The sequence below is a fragment of the Urocitellus parryii genome, chromosome 6 (assembly GCF_045843805.1).
Source record: "Urocitellus parryii isolate mUroPar1 chromosome 6, mUroPar1.hap1, whole genome shotgun sequence".
NCBI classification, from domain to species: Eukaryota; Metazoa; Chordata; class Mammalia; order Rodentia; family Sciuridae; genus Urocitellus; species Urocitellus parryii.
Genome location: NC_135536.1, coordinates 120,337,820 through 120,362,878, shown reverse-complemented (window position 1 = coordinate 120,362,878; position 25,059 = coordinate 120,337,820). Strand labels below are relative to the sequence as shown.

Sequence of the window (25,059 nt, the reverse complement as noted above, 5' to 3'; positions counted from 1 at the left end):
GTCAGAGAAACATATTTCGCATGACTTGTATCCTTTTTAATGTGTTGAGACTTGTTATATGAACCAGTTTATTATATTATGAACTTGTTATATTCACAGTGAATATTTGGGGCACTTGAAAAGAATATGGTTCTGTTGGTTAGATGGAGTATTCTGCATATTAATCAGGTCCAAAAGGTTGATACTGTTGAAATCTGTTATATCTTCACTAATTTTTAATCTATCTGTTCTGCCAATTATTAGGATAACACTATTACAATCTCTGGTCATAATTATGGATTTGTCTGTTTTCTTCTTGGAGTTTCATCAGTTTTGCTTCATGTATTTTAAAAGTTCTGCATTTAGGTGCATGTTAGAGAGGGTTCTTCAGAGAAACAGAACCAGTAGGATATGTGTATATACAGAAAGAGATTTATGTTATGGAATTGACTTATATAATTGTGGAGACTTGGGAAGTCCAAAATCAGATGGGGAGTCTGGCAGGCTAGAGACTCGGGAGAAAGCTGCAGTTGAAGTCCAGAGGCAGCCTGCTGGTGAACAAGGAAGAGCCCATGTTGCAGATAAAATCTGAAGCAATCTGCTTGCAAGATTTCTTTCTCTGGTGCAGCCAGCCTTTTGTTCTATGGACTTTAACTGATTGAATGAGGCACACACAAATTATGGAGGCTAATCTGATATTTTCCTCGGAGTCCATCAATTTAAATGCAAATCTCATCCAAAGACACTCTCACAGAAACATCCAGAATAATGTTTGACCAAACCATAGCCCTAGCCAAGTTGACACATAAAATTAACTATCATAGTGCATAAACATTTAGTATTATTAGACTTATTAACAAATTGCCCCCTTTATGAAATGACAATCTTTATCCTTCATAATATTCTTAGCTGTGAAATCTATTTTGTCTAATATTGGTATAGCCATTCAAGCTTTCTTGTGATTAATGTTAGCATGTAGATTTATATTTGCATCTTTATAATTAAAGTACATTTCTTATAGGTAGCATATAATAAATAATTTTAATCCAGTTTTATAATCTGTACCTTCTAATTGGGGAATTTAGACATTGAGAGGTTGCACTGGGGTGTGCAACATGCATCTTTGACCTGCTGTGGTTTCCCTTCAGGTGATATTACCCTGTTTGACCTGTAGCATGGGAGACTTACAATAGGATATTTCCATTGCTCCGCTCCCAACCTATGTATTTTGTCATTATACATTTTACTTTTATGTGTTGTAAACCCCACACTTTATAATTTCTAATGAAATGGTCAGTTATCTCTTATGTAGATTCAAAGAGTAAGAAAAAGACATTAGGTCAGATGATATAGCTCAGTGGTACAGCACTTCCCTGGCATGTGCAAAGGTCTAAGTTCAATCGCCAACACAGTCCAAAAAAAAAAAAAAACCCATATTATTTATCCATGTAACTGCCATTTCCAGTGTTCTTAATTCCTTTAAATAAGTTCATATTACACATCTGATATCATTGTTGTTTTGCCTGGAAGACTTTCTTCTGCATTTATTTAGTATGGATCTGGTGATAACACATTCATTCAACTTTCAATTTCTGTATGTCTGAAAAAAACTCTATTTGCCTTCACTTTTTTATTATTTAATTGATTCATAGCTTTATTGAATACAATTCATATACCATATAATTCATCCATTTAAATCATACAATTCAGTGGCTTTTAGTACTCAGAATGGTGCAACCATCACTGTAATGAAATTTAGGATATTTTTATTCCCCTAAAGCAAACTTCCATTCCTTAGCCATCACCTCTCTAATTCTCTAATTTTACTCAATGCAAGGCAACAATTAATCTGCTTCTGTCTCTGTAGTTAATTTGCCTATTCTGGGCATTTCATATAAATGCAATCACAAAATATGTTTTCTTTGTAACTTGCTTCTTTCACTTTCAAATACTGTATTCAAAGTTCATCCCTATTACATGCAGCATGTATTACTAACTACTTCCTTTCCGTCTCCTGCCTAATAATTTTCTGTAGTAAAAATGTAATTAATGTAGTAAAAATGGTCATTTAGTTAGAAATTTTAAAAAAATATTTATTTTTTAGATATAGGTGGACACAATATCTTTATTTTATTTTATGTGGTGCTGAGGATCCAACCCAGTGCCTCACTCATGCGAGGCGAGCACTCTATCTCCGGGCCACAATCCCAGCCCCATAGATAGAAATTTTTATTATAAATAATACGGCCATGAACATTCATGAAATGTAATGTTTTAGGTTTTGTGTGGATACATTTCATTTCTCTTTGGTGTATACCTAGGAGTAGAATCACAGGGTCATAAGGTAACTTTACACACAAACTTTGGAGAAACTGCCAGAATGTTTTCCAAAGTGGCTGCTCCATTTTATATTCCTACTGGCAATGTGCAACAGCTCCAGTTTCTTCACATTCTTGTTATTGTTCTTTCTTAATACAGTAATCCATATGGGCAAGAAGTGATAATCTGTTATAGAGTTTTGTTGTTGTTTTTGTACCAGGGATTGAACCCAGGGGTGCTTAACCACTGAGCTACATCCCCAGCCCTTTTTAAATTTTTGAGACAGTGTCTCGCTAAGTTGCTGAGGCTAGCCTTGAATTTGTGATCCTCCTGCCTCAACCTCTTGAGTCACCGTCATTATAGGTGTGTACCACCATGTCCAGCTTCCCCATGTCCAGCTTCATTATAGTTTTGATTTTCATTTCCTGATGGCTAATGATGAGAATTTTTTGTGTGCTTATTGGTCATTTGTACATTCTTTGGAAAGCTATCTTTTCAGATCGTTCATCCATTTTTAAATTGGGCTAGCTGTTTTTTTATTATTGACTTGTAAGTTTCTTTATGATTTTTGGATACAAGTTCCTTATCTCATGATTTGAAAAATTTTCTTCCATTCTGTAATTTTCACCTTCTTGAAGGAATCATTAAGGCACAAATGGTTTAAAAAAAAGAATTTGATGAATACTATTTATTTATACCTTTGTTACTGATAGTTTTGGAATCATTTCTAAGAATCTATTGCTTAAGGTCAGAAAGATTTACACCTATCTATTTTAATAAGAGTTATATATGGTTTTGACTTTGATCCATTTTGAGTTAGTTTTTATATATTGAGGTAGGGGTTTAAATCCATTCTTTAGTAAGTGGTTATACAGTTTTCTAGTACCTTCTATTGAAAAGACCATTATATTTCCCATTAATCGCCTTGACACATTTAAAGAAATAAACAAGCACTTATTGCTGAACTCCCAATTCTATTCCACGGGTCTCTGTCCATCCTCATACCAGCACTACCCTGTCTTGGTTACTGGGGTCTTCATTGTAAATTTAGAGATCAGAAACTGAATTCTCCAACTTTGTTCTTTTTCAAGATTGATTTTCTATTTTGCCCTGTTTTTGAAAGATATTTTTTCCAAGATATAAAATTCTAGATTTATCTTTTTAATTTTTTGCAGTGTCATGGATCAAACCCAGAGCCTCATGGCTTTACTACTGAGCTACATCCCCAGCCTTTTAATTAGAAAAAAAAAATCATTATAGTTGCTCTGCTCCTTTCTGGGTTACACTGTTCCTTAAAAGAAGCCTGCTGTCATCCTTTGTCATCCTTGTCTTAGCTTCTCTATATGTAATGTGTCTTTATCTGGCTGCCTATAAAATCAATCATTAGTCTTGAGAGATTATGATGTGCCTAGATCCCCCTACCCCCCACCCCCCTCCTTCTTCTTCTACTACTACTAGGATTGAACTCAGGGGCACTCAGCCACTGAGCCACATCCCCAGCCCTATTGTATATTATTTAGAGACAGGGTCTCACTGAGTTGCTAAGTGCCTTGGTTTTGCTGAGGCTGCCTTGGTTTTGCTGAGGCTGGTTTTGAACTCGCAATCCACCTGCCTCAGCCTCCCAAGCTGCGGGAATTACAGGCGTGTGCCACTGCAGCCAGCTCTTTATGGTTCTTAAGTGTAGTGTTTATTGAACAATTTATATCTGTACTTTGATAGTTTTTATAAAATCTGAACAAATGGGCTATTTTTTAAAATATTTTTTTCTATCTCCCCTCTTATCTCCTCCTAGAACTCGAGTTAACACAATATTATGCTGCCTGAATTTGTCACATAATTCACTATTGATTTTTTTCACTTAACTTTTTTTGTTTCTTTCTTAATAGTGTATAATGTTGTATTTTCAAATTCACAAATCTTTTTTACAGTTTTGTCATCTGACATTATTACTATCCAACATTTTTTATTTTACACAACTTGTTTTCAATTTCATTTCTTTGGAAATTCACTTTGGGTTGCAAAAAAAAAACTTCCATGTCTCACCTTGTGACTACATGAGCTATATTTACAATAAACACTTAATATGCTTGCTTGCTATTTCTAATATCTATGGGAATTTCAATGTATTAGGTATTTCTCATTTTTAAATGCATTTCCAGCTTCTTTGCAGATTGGTAATTTTTTATTGAATGTGAAACACTATGAAATTACCTGTTGAATACTGTATACTTTTTATATTATTATAATACAATTATTAGAAACAATTTGATTCTGTCAGTTCATGTTTTTAAGGTTTGTTAGACAGGACTGAAGCAGCTCTTAACCTAGGGCAAATCATTCCCTGCTCCTAGGGAAACACATTTTGTGTAACCTTCCGAAGACCCATGAATGTGAGGCCCCGTGTGAATATGGGGCACCACTCATCTTTTCAAGGACTCTCAGCTCCATCTTCTTAACTCAGGGAATTCACCAAGCTCAGCCTGGGTTCCCTGATACTGCACTGCAACCTGGAAGCTTTCAAGGCAGGAATCTAAGGCAATCACTGGCTCATCTTGTCTGATTCCCATCCCTCACAGTACTTTGTTGCCTAATGTCAATGTCTTGAAAACCATTGTTCATGTATTTTTGTTTATTTCAAGTGAAAGGAAGCAAATTCAGTGCTTGCTATTCCAGATAGTTTTAAACTGTTAATTTGTCTGTAAGTTTCTCAGTGATTTGTTTACCCACACAGGTAAAACTCCTTCTCCTCATAGGCCAGTCCACTTCAGAATACTTCTGGAAACTAGTTCCTCATATCCTTGTAGCACATTATAGCTAACATTGTAATTTCATGTATCACTTATGTTGTTTTTTTTTAGGGGTGTCGGGGGGAAATATGACCTGTGTCATACTGCTAATAGGAAACTTATCTTCACATGAAAAGTGGTGCCTAGCACAAAATCCATTGAAAATTCTTAAGGTCAACTTTTTTTCTTCTTCTTCTTCTTTTTTTAATGGATTCAAATCTTTACATGTAACAATAGAAGTCTCATCCAGGACTTTAAGCATGAATTTACTCACTGTGGTGTGCTCTGGTACTGCTCCTCTCTACCAGGTTGATATCACACTGGGCTGAACTGGTTCTTTGAAGGTGGCCCTTCCTTACAGCAGAGAGGAGAGAAACACAAATGAAAAATGGGTAACTGAAAAGCATGTCAGAAGAACTAGAAAGGAAGTTTAAACTTGAATATTTGGAGGTTTATTTTAACTCCACAACTACCTGAAACCATCAGGACTGCCCTAAAATAGTGCTGCCATATTTAACAAATGCACCAGCGTGGAAGGTCATCTGAAGGGCAGTCAGGGGTGGTGATGCCATTTAGCCTTCTTCCTTTATGGTAGCATAGCTACTACATTTTAGGGTAACAGGAATATTTTTGTGCCTTTTCAAGAGGTTAGTTTCCACTATTAGTTAGACCCTCATCTGACATAGGGTGGTTTTAGTGAACTATTCTATTAATGGCATTTTAAAAATTCATTTTGGACCTTGTTTTTTTTAACATTTTTTTTTTTTTAGTTGTCAATGGGTCTTTATTTTATTTATTTATATGCGGTGCTGAGAATTGGACCCAGTGCCTCACACATGCAAGGCAAGTGCTCTGCCACTGAGCCCCAGCTCCAGCCCCCATTTTGGACCTTCTTTAAGGTTATAGCTTATCAGGGTTTTTTTTTTTTTTTTTTTTGGTTTTTTTTTTTTTGGTCATCTGACCAACGAATATAGGTTAGAATTTATGTGATCATGACAGATTTTTATGAAAAACTACTTGAAATATTAAATAAAAATTTGGAATGTAAAGTTGCTTTAATTTTTTCAATATGTCAATACTCAGAGTATTTACTTACATTAATGAAAATGAATTCAAAACCATCTTACCTTAGCAAAATGGCATATATTTTCTCAATGTAGAATGGCTCCTATTTCTGAAAGCTACTGATTCTAGCCCAGAGGTTAGCATTGGTGAGGTATCATTTGGATCTCATTCAAAGATGACCCTAAGTAGTTACTAAACCACTAAGGGACCCAAAAACTGTTATAGTAAACAATGACTTGGTTTCATTCTTTTTTTAAAATATTTTTTTAGATGTTGATGAACTTTTATTTTATTCATTTATATGTGCTGCTGAGAATTGAAGCCAGTGCATCACACATGCTAGGCAAGCGCTGTATCACTGAGCCATAACCCTAGCCCTTGGTTTCATTCTTAAAACCACATTTCCAAAAGACAATACATTTCACATGGTCAGTATACAACAGATCCAAATCTAATCTCTAGATTTCATGAGCAATAGCTACTCATGTTATTTTTCAAATTAATTCTGCTCTTGGCACATCTTTACTCACATAATTACATAAAAATTACTTCTGCTTATGTTGTCATTTGAAAATGGAAAGTACATGATTTCAAGAACATTACAACCCTGAAAATTAGTCATTTTTGTAAGAATGCTATTTTTTCTCATTGATTAAAGTTATGCCCATTTTCCAAATGTTCTAAAATGAATGTGTTTAACTTTTATGAGCAAATTGTTGCTTTGTTGTGAAATAAAGCATTCAAACAAAAAGGGTGAATAAAATGCATAAAGTTAGACAATGAACAATAAATATACATATACCCAGCATGAGATGAGAAATACACTATGAACATATTTCAAAAGCCCTATGTGTACTTTCTCTAACTGAATCCTTCCTGTCCACACCAGTAGTAACCACCTGCCTGTATTTTGTGGTAACCAGTATCTCTCCTTTCTTTATACCTACTGTGTGTGTGTGTATGTGTGTGTGTATATGCATGTATCATATACACATGTGTGTATATATGAATATGTGTGTGTGCGTGTGTATATATATATATTTATATATATATATATTTGCTTCATTTTAAACTTTATATGAATGGAATTTTGTTGTCATGTTTTCTTTTGTAACTTGCTTCTTTACCCAAAATTATGTTTGTAAGATTTATCCAGGTTGATATATGTAACTGTAGTTCATTTCTTCTCTTACATAGTGTTCTTTTGAATGATGTAACTTTTTGTCCATTTCATGTTCATGAGAACTTGGGTACTTTTCAATATTTTTATTATTATAACCTGTTCTACTATAAACTCCTGGTAAACATCTGTAAGAATTTATCAGATATCTGTAGACAGAAGAAGAATGGGCACACATTTGTTCAGCTTTACAAGGTATTTGCAAACTGATTCAAAAGTGTTAAAACTTTTCAAATTTTAATATAAAACCATTTTATATTGTCTGGCTGTGATTTAAAAAACTTATTTTGCCAGGCTCACAGGTGAAATAATGGTTTTTCATTGTGGGTATGACTTGCATTTCTATAAAAAGGTTGCAAGGCTTGCATGTTTATTTTCTGGATCTTTCATCTTTTATAAATTCAATTATTTTTTCCCATTTGTCTACATGTTTACCTTTTTCTTAGTGATCTGATATATTCAAGAAATAAATATCCATGACTATATTTCTTGTGCTGCATATATCTTCTTCTAGTTTGTAGCTTGGTTGGTCTTTTTTTAGTGGTATCTCGGAAACTAGGAGTTTTCAATTTTGATAAAATCAAATTTATTAGCCATTTCTTTTGTCATCTTTTGCTTTATGATTCTTATTTCCAAAATCTGTCCCTATCCTCTAAAGATACAGAGATATTCTTTAAATGTTCTTCTAGTAGTTTTCATTTAGCTTTTCAAATATAAGCCTTTAATCTCTCTGAGCTGATTTTGACGTATGCTGTAAGGCAAAACCTCAATTTTACTTTCTTCTGTATGGATAAGCAATAATGCCAACAACTTTTATTGAAAGCCCATTATTTCTCCACTGCTCTGCAATACCATCTCTTCTGTATGTCAAATATCTACATATGCTGCACAAATGGAAAATGGAAAAGCTCTAGGCTTTTTATAGTCATACTTTTTTTCTTCTTCTTAGTTTGGTATAAGTTTTTATTGAGAAGACTAAAAGATTTTTCTCCTTCAATCTATAAGTAAAATGAAATATTTATTTTTTCAGTATTGGGGATTGAATCCAGCCACGGCCTTCTGCATTCTAGGCAAGTGCTCTATTACCGAACTGCATCCCCAACTCTATTAAACAAAACAAAACAAAACAACAACAACAACAGGGTTTTACTAAGTTGCTCAGGCTGGTCTTGATCTTGCAATCTTGTTTCAGCCTCCTGAGTTGATGGCATTACAGGTGCATTCCACCATATCTAGCTTAATTTTTAATGTTCCATCAACTTTGCATTTCCTGGAATAAATCCAAGATAATCAGATAGATGTTTTTTGGATGAGATGAATGCTTAAATCTGGATTTTGAGTAAAACAGAGTGGCTTTCCTGATGTGGATGGGCCTTATCTGATCAGCTGAAGGCTTTAGTAACTAAAGACTGACCTCCCTGGAGTTATAAGGAATTCTGTGTCCTATAGAATTGAAATGAATACTGACTCTTCTCTAGGTTCCCAACCTGATTGCCCATGAACTTGAAATGCAATAGCAGTCTTTCCCTGGATCTGCAGCCTGCTGGCCCCTGCAGATTTTGGACTTGGCAGCCTCCATAATTGCTTGAGTCAGTTTCTTAAATAGTGTGTGTGTGTATCACACACACGCATTTACATCCTACTGGTTCTCTTTCATCTGAGAGTTCTAATACATAATGTTATCTGTTATGAACTAAATCGTGTCCCCACAAAATTCATATGTTGAAGCCCTAAACTCCCAACGTGACTGTATTTGAAGGTGGTATTTAGGAAAGGTAATTTTAGGCTAAGGGTAGGGCCCTAATCCGAAATGATGGGTGTCCTTATAATAGGAAGAGACACCAGAGAGGTTTTTTTCCTCTTCATGCACACCCAGAGAAACGGCCATCTACAAGGCAGGAAGTGGGGCCTTACCAGAAATCAACTACAGTGGCATCTTGATCTTGGGCTTTTAATCTTTGTAACTGGGAGAAAATAAACTTCTGTTATTTAAGGTACCTAGTCTGTGGCATATTGTCATGGCAGCCTTAGCAGACTAGTACACTCTGTAGATGTATCAAAATGATGCTAGTCTAAAAAAAGAATAAGTGAATATTCCTGTTTATCTATCTTCAATGAAAGCATGTGGTTTGTTTTAAGAAACTCACTAGTAAAACTGGGCCTGGGTTTTTTTGTTGTTGTTGTTTTGTTGTTTGTTTAGGCCTGGAACCCAGGCCCTCATGTATACTGAATTATAGCCCCAGACCTTCTTATTTTTATTTTGAGACAGAATATTGCTAAGTAGTTAAAGCTGGCCTCAAACTTATGATCCTCTTGCCTCTTGTGATAAAAACTTCTTTATTGACAGAAGAATTTCAAAAATATTCTGTATGAGCTTGTAAAGAATTTTGTAGCTATTGGCTACTATAAGTAGTAGATTAACCTTGTTAATTATATTGTTAAAATTTTATGTTACTGATTTTTATCTCCCTATAAATTTCTGAGTCATACATTACAATTTAACTATTATAGTAGTTTTGTTTAATTTTCCTTTATATTTCAAATTTTGATTTGTATTTTGAGACTTTGCTAATTTTATATACTGCCTTGTGTCCCTGAAGGCCAAAAGAAATTCATATATTGAAGTCTTCCCCAATGTGATGGTATCTGGAGATAGGATTTTCTGGGAGATAATCAGGTCATGAGAATGGAGTCTTAGTCCCTGTTTCCTGGCACACAATTCATATAATCCTTGGAATCTCTGAAATGATTGGTTTCTTTTCATATGCTAATGAGTTGACCCTTAGCTGGCAGCCCTTAGCTAATCTTTAAATAAATTCTCTTGAACTAAGACATATACTGAGTTTTTAAAAATTATAATTATTTGTTGGAGTTCTGTTTTGGTCTTTGTAAAATCTGCTTATTTTTAAGTCTCTCATTTATTTTTTGATAGATATAAAACATAAGTAATTTATATCACATCTGATTCTTTTGAAAAGTAAAAATTTTGAATATCTGAGTCTACTATCAGTTATTTCTGGTAGTTCTAACTAATGGTACCTTTTCTCTTCTGTTTGGTATTCTTTTTATGATGTTAAGATGCTTTTTAAGGTAAAGAATGAAAGTAGGTTCTTCTAGCATTGATTTGTATTTGTTTCTGTCAACAGCCTGGGAACATTTCCAGCCTGGACTAGTTTATATTCTTACCACCCACCTCCCACTTCAGAGTGTCTAAATTCAGGAAGAATGCAAACCCACATAGCATTTGTAATTAAAGAATTTTTCCCCCTTCTTTTATTTAGAACCAATTGTTCTTATATAATCTTTTTCTTCTATTATGACTATGCTTTCTACCCAAAAGACATTATTTTGTCTACTTTAGTGCTCTTCATAGTAAAAATATTTCTAAATTCTGGCAGTCTGGGGAGCAACTATGAATAGAAAGGTATCATATCTGAGACTTTGATGCTCAGTGGCATTGAGCACTGTGGGGTACAACATATCATGCTCTTCACAAACTCTATGGATTGACAAAATAATTTAATTTTTGGATAATTATAGCAATATTAAATTCTATGGATTTAAAAACCATACAAATCACGGGCAACAAATCCCAGTAGAATATCGAATTTCCTTATTAAGACTTTTAGTAACTGTTAGACATGTACTTCTGGTTCTCTAACTTATAAGCAAATGATTGAACTGCATTTTCTGACACTCTTTATAATTGAGTAGGATCATGAAACTTGTTCTGGCCAGTTAATTAAGTAGGCAGTGATGTGTGTCACATAGGCAGATCATTTCAAGAGTGAGACCCTCCAGCTCTTTTTTTCCTCTGGCTTGACAACTGACAGCACTGAAATTAGTGATTACTCCATAATTTGAGTCCTTAAGTGAATATGATTAGCAAAACCATGTGTACTAGCTCATAATAATTACATATTAAATATGAGGAATAGTCTTTTAACATTTTGAGTCACTAACTATTAAGGTTGTGTCTTAGTCTTTCTTTTTTTCTGTTGCTAAAACTGAATACCACAGACTGGGAAATTTACAAGCACTGGTATTTTGCTCAGTAACTAATGAGGGCCTTTGATCTGGGTCTTGTCATGGCAGAGGGCATCACATGAGGAGACAGAGCCAGCAAGCCAGAGAGCACTTATTTTATAACAAAGCCACTCTAGTGATTACTCATTCATTCATGCTGGTAGAACCCTCATTACTTGGAGAATTAAGTTTCCAATGCATAAAATTTGGAGCTCACTAAATTCAAATGATAGTACGCTGATAGTTACTATAGCCAAACCTAGACTATCATAACTGGTGGTACAAAGAGTAATTCATTATCCAATTAAAAGTTTAAAACTCTATCCGAAGCCAGCACTAGAGCAGTTAATCAGCTAGTTTTCCCCTTAGCATACTGACTGACAAATGTTTAGAAGACTAGAATAAGAATAGATCATTCACTATTCCAGACATTTACACATTTAAAGTCAAGGGTAAATCAAATCCCAATGTCTGTTCTCATTATCTAATACTGTATAACATACCACCCTATTTTTTTTTTTTGTACTGAGAATTGAACCCAGGGGTGTTTAACCAATGAGCCACATCTCCAGCACTTTTTCATATTTTATTTAGAGACAGGGTCTCACTGAGTTGCTAAGTGCCTCGCTAAATTGCTGAGGTTGGCTTTGAACTCGCGATCCTCCTGCCTCAGCCTCCCGAGTTACTTGGGATTACAGGCATTACACTGCGCCTAGCCCACCCTAAATTTAGTGGAATAAAAAAAAATATTGCTCATGGTTCTGTGGATTGATAGCTGAGCATTTTTAGCTTGGAGTCTCTGTGATTATAGGCAATCAGCAGCTAAGTCAGGAGTCAACCAAAGGTTCAAATGAACTGGACGTCTGAGATGGCTCATTTAAATGGCTGACAGTTGTCACTGGCTGTGGGGCTGGTTCTTTGTGCTGTTTAGATTTCTTACAAGATAAGGATGGATTCTATATGGGAGCATCTTGTGTATGGGTGGCAAGAAGTGGAAGCTTTTAGGCCACTTCAAAACTGAAATGAACAGAATTCTATGGCCCAAGGAATAATAGTGCCTGCCCATATTCAAAGATTTAGAGAAATAAACTACCTCTTGATGGGAGAGTGGCAAGATCACACTGCAGAAGAGTATGTGGAAATGAAAGCTATTGTATGGCTATATTTGGGAAACACAACCTGATCCAATGGGCTTGTATGTAACTTTTTGTATCTGAAGTAGTCAGATGTTAAAATTATGAGAGACAAAACCTACTGGATTGCCTTCATGATGTATTTTGAAATAAAATACATGATACCACATATTTAAAAAAGAACTCCCTCCAAATCTTAATTACTCCTTGACATAAAACAATTGAGAGAGAAATCAATATTTTATGAAATACTATTTTACCTACATATTTTTTTAGAATATAAACTTCTAAGCCAACTTGTACCTCTTTTATGATTATTCTCAGCTCTTTTTCACAAGTATGAATAGCATACAGTATGCATTTAGTAAATGTTAATGATGAGTTATGATATTGGATAACTCCTAAATTTAATAAATTTCACATTTTCACACAATTTCAAAAAACACTGAAGATTAAAACTGATGAATGAAAGTAATCTTCAGTGTACAGCATTCTCCATGAAAGTAATTTTTCCTTTTGTCTCTTATGAGTTACCAGTCTTCCCAAATTAATTGCCTGCTTATTTGTCTCTCTCTACATAGATTTAAATCTCCTATGAAGTTAGGGAACAAGTCTTCCTTATTCAGTATGGGATTAATTATGTGAAGCACAGTGCCTACAGTACAGTAGGCTCTAAATTCTACATATTAACCACATGTCTTAAACTTTTATTTCCAGTATTGCATAAGTTGTTTTTTTCTTTCATATTCAAGACTTAACTTAGAACAGACCTCACTTAAATATTTAGGAGAAGGTAGACCCACCCTCACTATAGTCATCATGCCCCAAACACCTAAATATTTAGGTGACGTCTTACCTTAGTAAGTCTAAACCTTAGTTGTTTAAGAAAGTCCAAAAAGTCCAAATTATGATGGTAGTAAAAAAGGACAAATTGAGACTACTTAGTAATAAGATGCTTTAAAATTTACTTTTAAATTAATTACAAAAGCTGCATTAGAGGAATAATTCTAAACATAAAACCTCCCAGAGTGAAAGCATATTAATTATTTAGTGGAATCACTACTTTATGTGCTACTTTTATTTTCAAGAGCATGTTTCTATTTTGGTTACCTGCAAAGGAAGTAGAGGGCTGCAATGGTAAGTGTTACTAGAAGAACGGTCAATGCCAGGAAAGCTGCAAACAGGTTGCTTTTGCTTTGAATGCTTGAACTTGGAAGAAAAACTTCTTCACAACGAGCTCCTGTGTAATTTTCAACGCACCTATAGGGATAAAATATCAGATAAAGAATGCATCTCTGCTCCATTAGCTAATCTGGACAGCAAAAGGTAGCTTATATGAAGGAAGGAGACTAATCTTCAGATTATAACTGTGGAAGAGACATGCCCTATGATGCTCAAGGGATATAGTTACAATGAAACAAATTAGATTTCTTACAAGATAGGGGAAGATTCTATAAGGGTGCATCCCACTTAAGGGTGGTAAGAAGCAGAAGGGCTTCTAGACCAATGTTTGCTGTCTTCTTTTCCCATTTTTCTAATGGCTAAGAAACTATAAAGAAATTATATTCAGACTTCTATTTAATTTTTTTTTAGTTGTCGATTAACCTTTATTTATTTATATATGGTGCTGAGAACCAAATCCAGTGCCTCACACATGCTAGGCAAGTGCTCTACCACTGAGCCATAATTCCAGCCCCTAGATTTTCTTTTGAGATAGGGTCTCGCTAGGTTACCCAGGCTGGTCTCAAACTTCCAGGCTCACGTGATCCTCCTGTCTCAGCCTCCCAAGAAGCTGCGAGTCGTGATGCCAGCAACTTGACACCTGACTTATCCTCTAGATTTTCAATGATGTGATTGTTTGAACATAACTCAAATTCATCTAAAATTAATTTTGTTGCATTTGGGTACAGGTATAGCTCTAAATGCATTTTTTTCCTCAAAATTACTAACTTGTTATTTCAATCTCATTATTAAATATTCAATACCTTACCCACTGTTTAACAATGCCTACTTGAACACCTCAAATTTGTGTAAATAATAGTATTTCTATTCTTTAATTATCTGTACATCTAATCTTGACTTCTACCACATTGCTTCAATATTGTGACTTTATAGTGTAGCTCTACTCCCTACATTACTAGTTGTCTTTGTTAGAATACTTTTTAATATTCTCATGAGCCAACTATAATATTTTAAAGCAAATTACCCTTAGCTCTCTAGGCCTATGACAAGACTGGAGGTGTAGCTCAGTAGTGGAGCACTTGCTTGGCATGTGCAAGGCCCTGGGTTTGATCTCCAGCATCACAAAAACAAAAGAAATAATACTATATGACAAAGAATGATAATCTTTGGTATTAACAAGTTCCTTTCTCCCTGTCAATGTGTTCAAAGGATTATAAAACACAAAGATTGATATAAATTAACAAGAATGACATAAGATTAATTTTATTATTTTGCAGTTGCATTTAAGATATAGTATCTTAATATAACTAATTTTTATTTATAAAGCAACCCAAGAAGTCATGGAGTAAATCTGCAGTAAACTAAATTTAGCACTAATTCTGTGTTTAAAAAAAAAGGGTGATATATTTTAAGCTGGTTTTACCAAAAACAGAAAATATTAAGTTAATTCTCCTCCTTACCTCTTTCCAGCTTAGGTAGATATTTAGAAATTTACTGTCATTTCTCTAGACTAATAAAGACACAGGTCTTAAAAGTTACACACAAACTAATCAGTAGCTTTGACAACTAATGTGATAGACTAATAAAGTAGTCTACATATAAATAAAAGGAAAGGATGTTGAGGTAGAGCACACAGGATCGACTTTAGCCAGCTGAGCAGAGGAAAGGTTCCACATGAGCCTCCAGCCGGGCCGTGTGAGGCAGCAGTGTTACTGTGGGAGCTCCCACTGCCGGAGTTGGGTTAGGTAAAGCAGCATCCATATTCTCTCAAACTACTATGAAGATCAGTTTGAGGAGGTAAACAAGGAAAAGTAAGGATGAGACCTGGGGGGCAGACTGAAATGCTTTTTAAGTGGAAATATTCTGGGGTAAAATCACAAATACTTAATGTCTATATATGCTAATTTTTCCACAGGTAAGGTCAGTTAAACAAGCACTAGGAGAAAAAAGATAAAGTGAAAAAATTTCTTTCTCCTCTCTCCACCTCCCATTTCCCAAAAGGGGAACACACACACACACACACACACACACACACACACAGTCACAGTCAGCACACACCCTGTCACAGATAAGCAGAGGAAAGTGTCTCCCGAGTAACCAAAACATAAAATAAAAACTCTTCCACAATTTAATTATTTTTGTTTTTAAACAGAATTCAGTAGTCTGGGCATGGTAGTATAATCCCAGTGACTCAGGAGGCTGAGGAGGGAGAATTTCAAGTTTGAGACCAGCCTCAGCAACAGTGAGACCCTGTCTCAAAATAAGAAATAAAAAGATATGGGGATGTATATCAGTGGTAGCATGCCCTGGGCTCAACTCCTAGTACCACAAAAACAAAACAAAGAATTAAGCAAGTACCAATTATTCATGCTTTCTAATTTTTTTTCTTTTAAGTTTTAACCACTGAAAGAAAATCCTGTCATAACTAAAAAAAAAAGTTCTCAATTTTTGAAATAATGTTTTAAATGGCATTCAATTTATATTCTAGAAAAATTAACTTAAGCCTTAAATAAATAAATTCTGAAATTAAGCAGTATAATTTCTTTTGATAAGAAATATTTATTTAAAAAAAACTATAAACTTATTACTTGGATTTCTTAAGGCTGTTCAAATTCAGATAAGATTAGACTTTAAGGGGGAAAAAAAAGACAAACTAGCTGATGTAACCAACATAAATCTTTCATCTGGACCATGCTCTGAGTTGGAAGGAGTCAGGAGAATGGTGTACACATAAGCCTAGAGGTCAGATCAGGGTGTAAGCAAATAGGAAAAGGCATAGGAGGGAAACCAGTCAACAAGAGGGGTTTCTCTGTCTCACTGCAGGGGCAAAGCAAACACATGCACTTGCAGGAAAAGAAATCCTGATGGTTAACTTAAATTCAAGAAAAAAGTTTTGTTATAGTTTAATGAGTCATCAGAATTTAGAGAAAGGCAAAGTCACATTTAAATATTATACTCTTATCTAAGAAGTAGAATTGGCAAACCTAAAAATGAATTTTACAATTTTAGGTATTTATTATATAAAAAAGTAAATACTGCCTACCAATGATTGTGCACAAGGAGTACACTTTTAAACTTCTGGCTCTTTTATGAAAATGTTATGACCCAGTTATAATACAAATGTAGAATTTCAAACAACTCTTTTATAGGTAAACAGGTTTAATGAAGTACAGACAGAGAACTTCTTGTACCAGCCGAGAAAAACACAGAAAGGTTGAGTTTTGTACCCACATTTACGCGAAACTAAATAGCTTTTGTCTTTATGTGAATAACTATCTTGTTAAATTACTTATATGCCTCATTACTGCATAGATTTCCAAGTAGTAAAGAGTTATGCTACCTAATGAGGTAAATACCAAGGACTAAGGGATCATGCCCATTTCCTGGCATCCTAAGATTAATGCTGGAATGTATACAAATGCTCAGTAGGATGAGCAGCTCCAAAACTCAGAATTCAGCTTATACCACCAACAATCAGACCCTAAATATTGTAGCTATGTTGAGTATACTGCAAAGTATTTCAGATTCTGCTGTGTTCAAGGTACGTTGTTAACACATTAGAGACATTTAGCATGAGTAAAAAGAACCAGGTTTTGAATCATGTGAACAGAGTGCCATTTAGTTTCAAGAACAAACACTGGACTGTAAGCTGGAAACTAGTTTCCTGACCCCACTATGGTGCTTGTTGGATATATGATCTTGGGCTACTCAAAAGTCAAAATCAAAGGAGCAACACCTGCCTTAACTATTTCATAGGGCTATTGTCAGAATCAAATAAGACAATGTCAAAAATTGTTGTGAATACTGAATCATACAAGTGAAATTGAAATGAAAGTAGTCACTTTGCAAAGGCCGTGTTTACTTAATATTGATCTGTAGGGAATAAAATGCCTAAGAAAAATTACAGCTAGAAAAGGGTAAGAGCATGGTGATCAATAAATATTCTGTTAGTAGTATTAAGTATTTCTCAGAAACAAGAAACAGAATTATAAAATAATAATAAAAGAATTCACAAGCCAAAGAAAGATTCAATGTCAGTGCCACCTCACTTCCAGCTATCCTAGAAAGAAAAATTCAAATACTGGCATATGCAAAAGGTGACTTCTAGTTAACCAATACTCTGTGTGGCAATCAAAGTTCAATCTGTAACATGTGAAAAATGAAAAACCAAAACAAAAAGAAAAAGAAAACTACCAGAAGTGTTTAAGAAAATAAACTGGCAACATGGGCTTGGATCCCTTTAATAGTTCATTCAAGGCCATAGGATAACATATATAGCCAAAATCCTATGAAACTCCTACCAGATTTGACATGCCAAAAACTCAGGGAAGACTAGATCACAACCTTTGCCTCTTTTATTAACTAGTTCCCTAAATGTAACCTTATTAAGCATTTATTATATTCTTAATAATGTCTATAGATAATTTGACTAATATTCAATCTTGCAAAAATTTTGTTGTATCTCTAGATAATTATGAGTCTAATATAAGCCTGATTAAAAAGCAAAATCCTAGACTCCTTCAAGATTGACTATTACCCAGCTAATTCATATGCTGAAATAGATTATAGATTATGTCTGAATATAAATGATGAAATAGACTGCGTAGAGAATAATCCATATTTGTCATTAGTCAGGGTATTATTTATAGTTTTAATGTGAAGGACTGTAAGTTTTTAGATTAAGTAAATTATTGTGAAAATGTGAAGTATTTTATTTACTGAAACTAGCTAAAGAACAGGAAGTAAAGGAAGCATGTCAAGAAAATGATGAGAGTCAACTACAGCAGGATAAAAATATGATTTTCATTATGGAGTTTGCATTGGCCAGTCTTCTCCAATGAATACTTTCTTAGAGAAACACCTGGAATACTACTGGCAGGGTTAACCAGAGCAATGAGATAAAATTTTGTGATTTGTTAGTTTCTTAATGTGGTCTTGTTTCTCCATATTAACAAAACAATTGATCAAGTCTCTGTCCTTCCTATTTTGTCTACCTCAAAAAAATGATCAGGGAGAAAAATCTAAAACTATTCTTTTAAAAAATTTATTTAAAAAATGATAAGGGGGCTGGGGATGTGGCTCAAGCGGTAGCGTGCTCGCCTGGCATGCGTGCGGCCCGGGTTCGATACTCAGCACCACATACAAACAAAGATGTTGTGTCCGCTGATAACTAAAAAATAAATATTAAAATTCTCTCTCTTTCTCTCTTTAAAAAAAATTTAAAAAAATAAAAAATGATAATAAAAAATTAAAACTATCAAATCACATATATATGTTTTTAAATAACCTGTTATGATTCTTGGTAAAAATATACATTTACAAAGTATTTATACATATACAAAGTATTTATACATAAAATTGGTATATACTAGTTTTCCCTTTAAGTAGTATTTTCAATAAATATAAAGTCATACTTAAATATTATGAATAATATGTAAGTGGGCCTTCCAACTGTAGAGATTTTCCCCATTCATGTTTGGTAAAACTTGAGGGCTCAAGACTGTAAACCAGGAACAGCTGGAAAGTCTTACACAATTAAACCACAGTTCTAAATGTATTCGTGCTGGCATCTTACCTTCCCAGGCTTCAGGACTCAACAACCTTCTAATGCAGGGGAAATGTCATGCCCCAACTTGGAATAAGACAAAGACAAGCCAGCATCAGTTCACTTCCTGACAAAAGAAGTTAAGTATTAGAGCTGGGCAGAAGTCACAGTTGTCACTCTGCATGGTATTCCTGTGTAGCAAATGAAATCTTATTGATAAGATAAAGAAATATTTTTAGCTGTCTTCCAAATGAGATAGTGGATGATAAAGAGAGTGAACAAAACATAAAAACCTCAGGAAAAAAAACACATAATTTGATATAACTTCATTATGCAACAATAAGAAGAAAATGAAGAAATTTAAAGCAAGATATACCTTGCTTTTCATTGGCCCTCAGCTTCAACAGCACGAGATAAGCCAAGTTGGTTCTGAAGGGTAATTTTTAACTCTTGAACAAGTGACACAAATCAGTGAGAAAAACTCAAGTAGAAGAGAAGTCGTCCTGAGAGAGCAGATACGTTTCCATTGTTGTATAACCATATCCTGCCCTGTGTGAGAAGTACAATGATGTTGCAAAATATGAGGTGTCAAGGAGATTCATCCTATTAAGTTTTGTTCTAAATATGGTGAGGCCAAGAAAGATATCAGTTGTTTCTACTGAGAACTTTAATCAGAGGGTTACTAAAATGAAAAGCATTATAATGCATAGCTAAATAGAACAGCTGTTTTATGCATTTGCATCTGTTCTTCTATTATCAGCTTTGAGGCTGTTATTCCCGTTCCATAAAGGTGTTCTAAAGATCAAGATAATTCCTGATGTTTGATAAAGCACATGGCACAATGCCAAAAGTCAAAGTAAAAAGGATTTTGCTCCAATTAATCACAGAGGCATTTTGAACTTTTTCTTTGAACTATAACCTTCTACTAAATTTAGAGATGCAAAAGCTAAAGTCTTATCTTTGAAAAAAAAATGCCAAGAACCAGCCTATCTTAACCAACTAACCTTAAGAAAAATATAAAATTTTTTATGGTTAATAAAATGATTCAAAATACTAATATTCCTTTTGGAAACCAGTTTAATAAAACATATAGCGATAGACACTGCTGATAGCCAAAAATACAACATATAATTCAATGAGGCAACATATCAAATGCAGTAGTATTTAAGCACAATGGATTTCTTGCTTTTTCCAATTATAAGTGATTCTTAGCTGTAATCATTTTAGCTTCCTGTAACTAGCCTTTCAGAGATGATATGTTTTTACTTCTATATTGCATCTCTTAAATAGATCTGTCTTTATTTTACCACCTGACAAGTGATGAGACTTGTCAACAATGAGACTGCTACTGTCGTAGATAGCACAGACTTTAATCTCTGTCAAGGCAGCAAAGCCCCTCTCTGATCTGAACTTCTGGCCATGTGAGCAAATACCACTTGGGAGGGTTCTGGTGAAACCAGAGCTTACTAATAGTCACTCTGGGTAACCCTTCCACAGATCATGCTTTGCTGATTTAAACTCATCACAAAGTCCTACCTCCACCCTGCAATGCTTATTTCTAGGTGATCCCAGGATAGGTCATAAGATGCCCGGAGGAAAGTGAGGCCACAAGTCAAGGCCTCACCAGCTAGTAGTGCAGACATAGGTGAACACAAACCCTCCCCCCACTTTTACTCTAAGAGACTACTAAGTTGTAGACAGAAGGCTGTTTGATTTGTGTCTAACTTTGCCAAAAAGCCAAGGACTGAAAGGGCTGCTACCTGGGTTGTTCTGTTTGAAGTAGACAACAACAACAGCAAAAAGACTACCAGGTTTTTTGTCAAATGTATCTTTTGGGGTTATCTGATACTATATGGCTGCACTTTTCATTGTCTTTATCTTACAACTCAGTAAATTGTAGACAACTTATAGTAATACAAATATATTTTGTTTAGTGTAAGACAAAAAACTGCCCTGTGAATATTGATCAGTTTCATACCTGTTTATAAATTCATTTCAACATGTCTGATAACTTACATATGTTTGTGTTAGTAAATTCTCTTCTGGGTCAATTTTGACATCTATTGGTTTCCTCATTAAATAATCTATTCCTTATTAATCAGTTGAATACATTTTGATACATCTTCCTTTTATATCTGAAGAGAGCAGGCTGTGCCCTGTCCTAAGTTACTCCATTTGCAGTACAAGTGCTAAGGCAAAATGAACCAGCATCTTGTTTGTGCAAGTAGAAAACCATCACATGTTGGACACACAGAAGAACCACCACCAGCTCTAAAGAACAATTATAAGGCACATACTGATAATTTATTCATGCTTATAAAAAATTACTACCTTATCAAATTAAATCAGGGGCACATGGATTTAAGGACTTATCAAGACCCTTTCTCCTTGACAGCTAGCTTCATGGCTGTCTTCACTAACTCCTTTTCTGATCATCTGCAGTGGCTCTTTGTATTTGTTCTTTGTATTTGTATTTGTTCTTTGTATTACCTCTTCGTATTCTGTGGCCACCTTAACTCTTTTTCAGCCTCTTTGTAGCCTGAATGCATGAATTGTGATGAGTGATTTGCATGTTATAGATATTAGTAATTAAGATTGGAATGGAATAAAGAACTTGAATTGCCACAGTCATGACTACCAAGTAAAATCAGGAGTACTTAGTGAACTAAAGCTGATGAAACTGATGTAGCTTGTGAATTTATTGATGTTCAATAAATCCTGGCATTGTGGAAAGATGCAAACTTGTTTATCTATGTAAATGGAATAGCCCACTCATTACAATGTGTATGAAAATCATGATTTTTTAAAATATTTTTTTTAAAAAAAATCAGTTTTAAATCCATTGGGATGCCCATGGATTCACCTGGCAGAGCCAGATGAATGGAATTCCAAGAGAAGTCTTCCTCCTGAGCAGTTTATACTCTAGCCTATCTTTTTGTGGTTCTCAGAGGTGAATCCAAAGCAGAACTTTAAATTTGTTTCATTAGATTTTTTCCCCCTCTCTACTAATTTTATGTCTTTTTGTTGTTGTTGTTCATTTATGGCACATAGATTATTTCCCATTTGTAAGAGCAACGATAAGGGCTTTGGTTTCATAGTATAATTATCTAAAGATTATAGTAGGTAGATGATGATATATATATGTTGGATAAGAGAATCTGATTTGTCAGGCTTGGAAAAGAATTATTTCTCTATTTGTCTTTTTTTCTTTTCTTTTCTTTCTTTCTTTCTTTTTTTTTTTTAGTTCAAATTGATTAAAAATGTTATGCTCACTGGAAAGGAGAACATCTCTTTGACATGTGGACCAGTGAGTTTTGTGTCTCTGTGCTTCCTCTTGACTTGTGCCAAATATGTACAGCTGAAATGATGGGCTCTGTCTCTGTGGGACTGAAATTCAGAAAGGCTCTTACCTCTCCTTATGTGAGGATGAAGTATCTACAGGGAATATTAATAAATGACAGCATGGAGCCTCTCAAATTAAAGGAGTACTATTCTGACTGACATAGGGATAAATAAGCTCTTATATAACTGAATATTCCAAAAATTCCCAGAATAAGGAAACTGAAATTCTAATGCTTGAAATATGCTGAGCTTAAATAAAATCCTTCTCACTAAAACTAAGACATATTTTGAGAATCCAGTTCATATTAATAAGAGCAAATCTTTAACAAACAAGACTAACTTAATAGTTTTGGTTTAACAAAAACAGCTATATCTTTTTCCTGGGTTAACAACAGTACATTTATGTATTACAGATTCAAAATGGCAGATTAGAGAAGGCTGTATTTCCAGGTGTTCCATGGCTTGGGAGTCAAGCAAAGTGGGTGAAAGAGTCTTCACTGAAATTCAATATTAGACAGTCAGAGTCTCTTAGAGACCAGACATGTGGGTGCATTGAACAAAGAACAAGAACGATAAAAAGAAAAAAAAAAAAAAACAAGAAAGAGTACACTTGAGCCAACCTGGTTACAGTAGGAGCAGTGGTACTGGGTCACCACAGAGGAAGGGATAAACAAGCAGAGAGAAAGACAATAGACAGACTTGGCACAGAAAAATACTGAAGATCAGAAAAGCAGCCTGAGCTTAGCTGATCAAGAGGCTGTATAGCAAACTTATTTGAAAAGAACTGTGTATTTCTCAACTGGCAAGCAGAGGGCTGAAGTGGGGAGCTATCTCGAGGAGGTCATGACACAACTTGCTTCTACAGGAGTCCGAGAAATTATAGCAAATATTGCCATACTGCCCTGGCAAGTTCCTACCATGTGGCCTAGGGTGTATGCAGTAGAACATGAGTGAAACAGGCACAAAGAAGATTGTACCCAGGGGAATTGAATTCAGAGATATGGAGGGGTGTGCTTTCCCTTTGAGTCTGGTGACCCACACAACTAGCTGAGGAGGGTCAGGAAACTGAAAAGGCAGGTGTGATTAACCTCAGGGATTAAGCCTGGGAAAGCTGTGTTCATGGGCACTGTAATGTGTAAGATCTCTGAAGGGTTGGCTTCCCTGCCCCACAAGTAGAATTCTCAGGAGGTTTCTGAAATTGAGATTCCCAGCAGAGACTGGTATCTGTCTGGCCTTAGAGGTAGGCTGGCAAATCTTTCCAGAGCAGATACCAACTAAAAATGTCCTTAAGGCCTGATCAGAACTAAGCCCTTGCCATTAGAACTCCTCATTAGAACTCTGTAGCCGCCCCACCCTGGGAGTCTAGTGATCTGATCTGTCTACAGTACTTCCCATTCCATCCTACCTTTTGCTGGTCAGAAGGGAAGATGTAAGTTATTTTAAGCAGTTTCAGCTTTAGACCACTCCAGCTAGCAGCTTGGTGAGCAACACAAAAGAGGAAGGTGTTAAAAAAAACCCAAAGGCTGGGGTTGAGGCTCAGCAGTAGAGCACTCAGCTGGCATGTGCGAGGCCTGGGTTCGATCCTCAGCACCACATAAAAATAAATAAATAAATATATTGTGTCCAACTACAACTTAAAAAAAAAAACCCTAGTCCTCACTTATTTGTTCTCTCTCATGCATATATGCGCTCTCTCTCTCGAGCGCGCGCTCTCTCTCTCTCTCTCTCTCTCCATAGCCCAAGAAGAAATGGAAAGGAGGATAGTCAGATGTAGGTAGTGACCATCCAACCTCATCGACAGTTTTGACCAACTTAGTAGAGACAATTCTTTCATTTTTCATTAAGAATCATCCCCCCTTTGGTGTTCTTGCTGTGCTGATTGGTTTATGGATATATATATATGTGCATATATACCTGTACATATTTGGAGATACACACACACACACACACACACACACACACACACATACATACATATTTGTTTCTTTCTCATTTTGGCATTTTAAATGATTGCTATTTTTCCTTGTCTTTTGCAGGGTAGGATTTTTTGTTCATTTTTGCTTTGTTTTTGTTAGTTTCTCTTTCTTTCTTTTCCTCTCCCTCTAACAACCAAAATTCTATCATTCTTTCTCTTTCATTACTTTGTTTTTTAAAATTTTTTCTCCTCCTTTATAGCTATCACTTGCTACATCTCTTCTGCTTTCTCTCTTTTCACATTTTGAACATTCTAGACTTCTTTCATTCAGACTTACCTTCACATCACATTTTCTTTTCTCTTAATGAACTGTATTTTTACCATCTTTTAGAACTATTTAGTTTATATAATTCCTACCCATACCACCATTCATGTTGCTGCAGTGATTAATACTATGGATGGCATTGTTGACACATATTGTTTAACGCCAGATCTAGTTCACGGCTATTTATTGTTTTTGCTTTCAGCAATGGATGACTCCACCATTCGTGTTTGGGGGGTAATTAGTGCTGAAGATGTCATAGTAG

General features: G+C 35.0%; 1 protein-coding gene across 20 annotated transcripts in view; it reads right to left on the bottom strand.

Moving 5' to 3' along the window:
• The window catches only part of Nrg4 (neuregulin 4), a 165,440-nt gene that overhangs the window by 24,125 nt on the left and 116,256 nt on the right, over nt 1-25,059 (bottom strand). For all 20 annotated transcript variants that reach the window (XR_013343770.1, XR_013343781.1, XR_013343771.1 and 17 more), the window contains 2 exons: nt 13,599-13,748; nt 5,359-5,438 (listed from right to left, as the gene is read on the bottom strand). Coding sequence is in view for 2 of the 20 variants with exons in the window: in XM_077800243.1 (XP_077656369.1) it covers nt 5,359-5,438; nt 13,599-13,748 (230 nt within the window). In the remaining 18 variants the exon portion in view is untranslated. The remainder of the gene's footprint in view (nt 1-5,358; nt 5,439-13,598; nt 13,749-25,059) is intronic.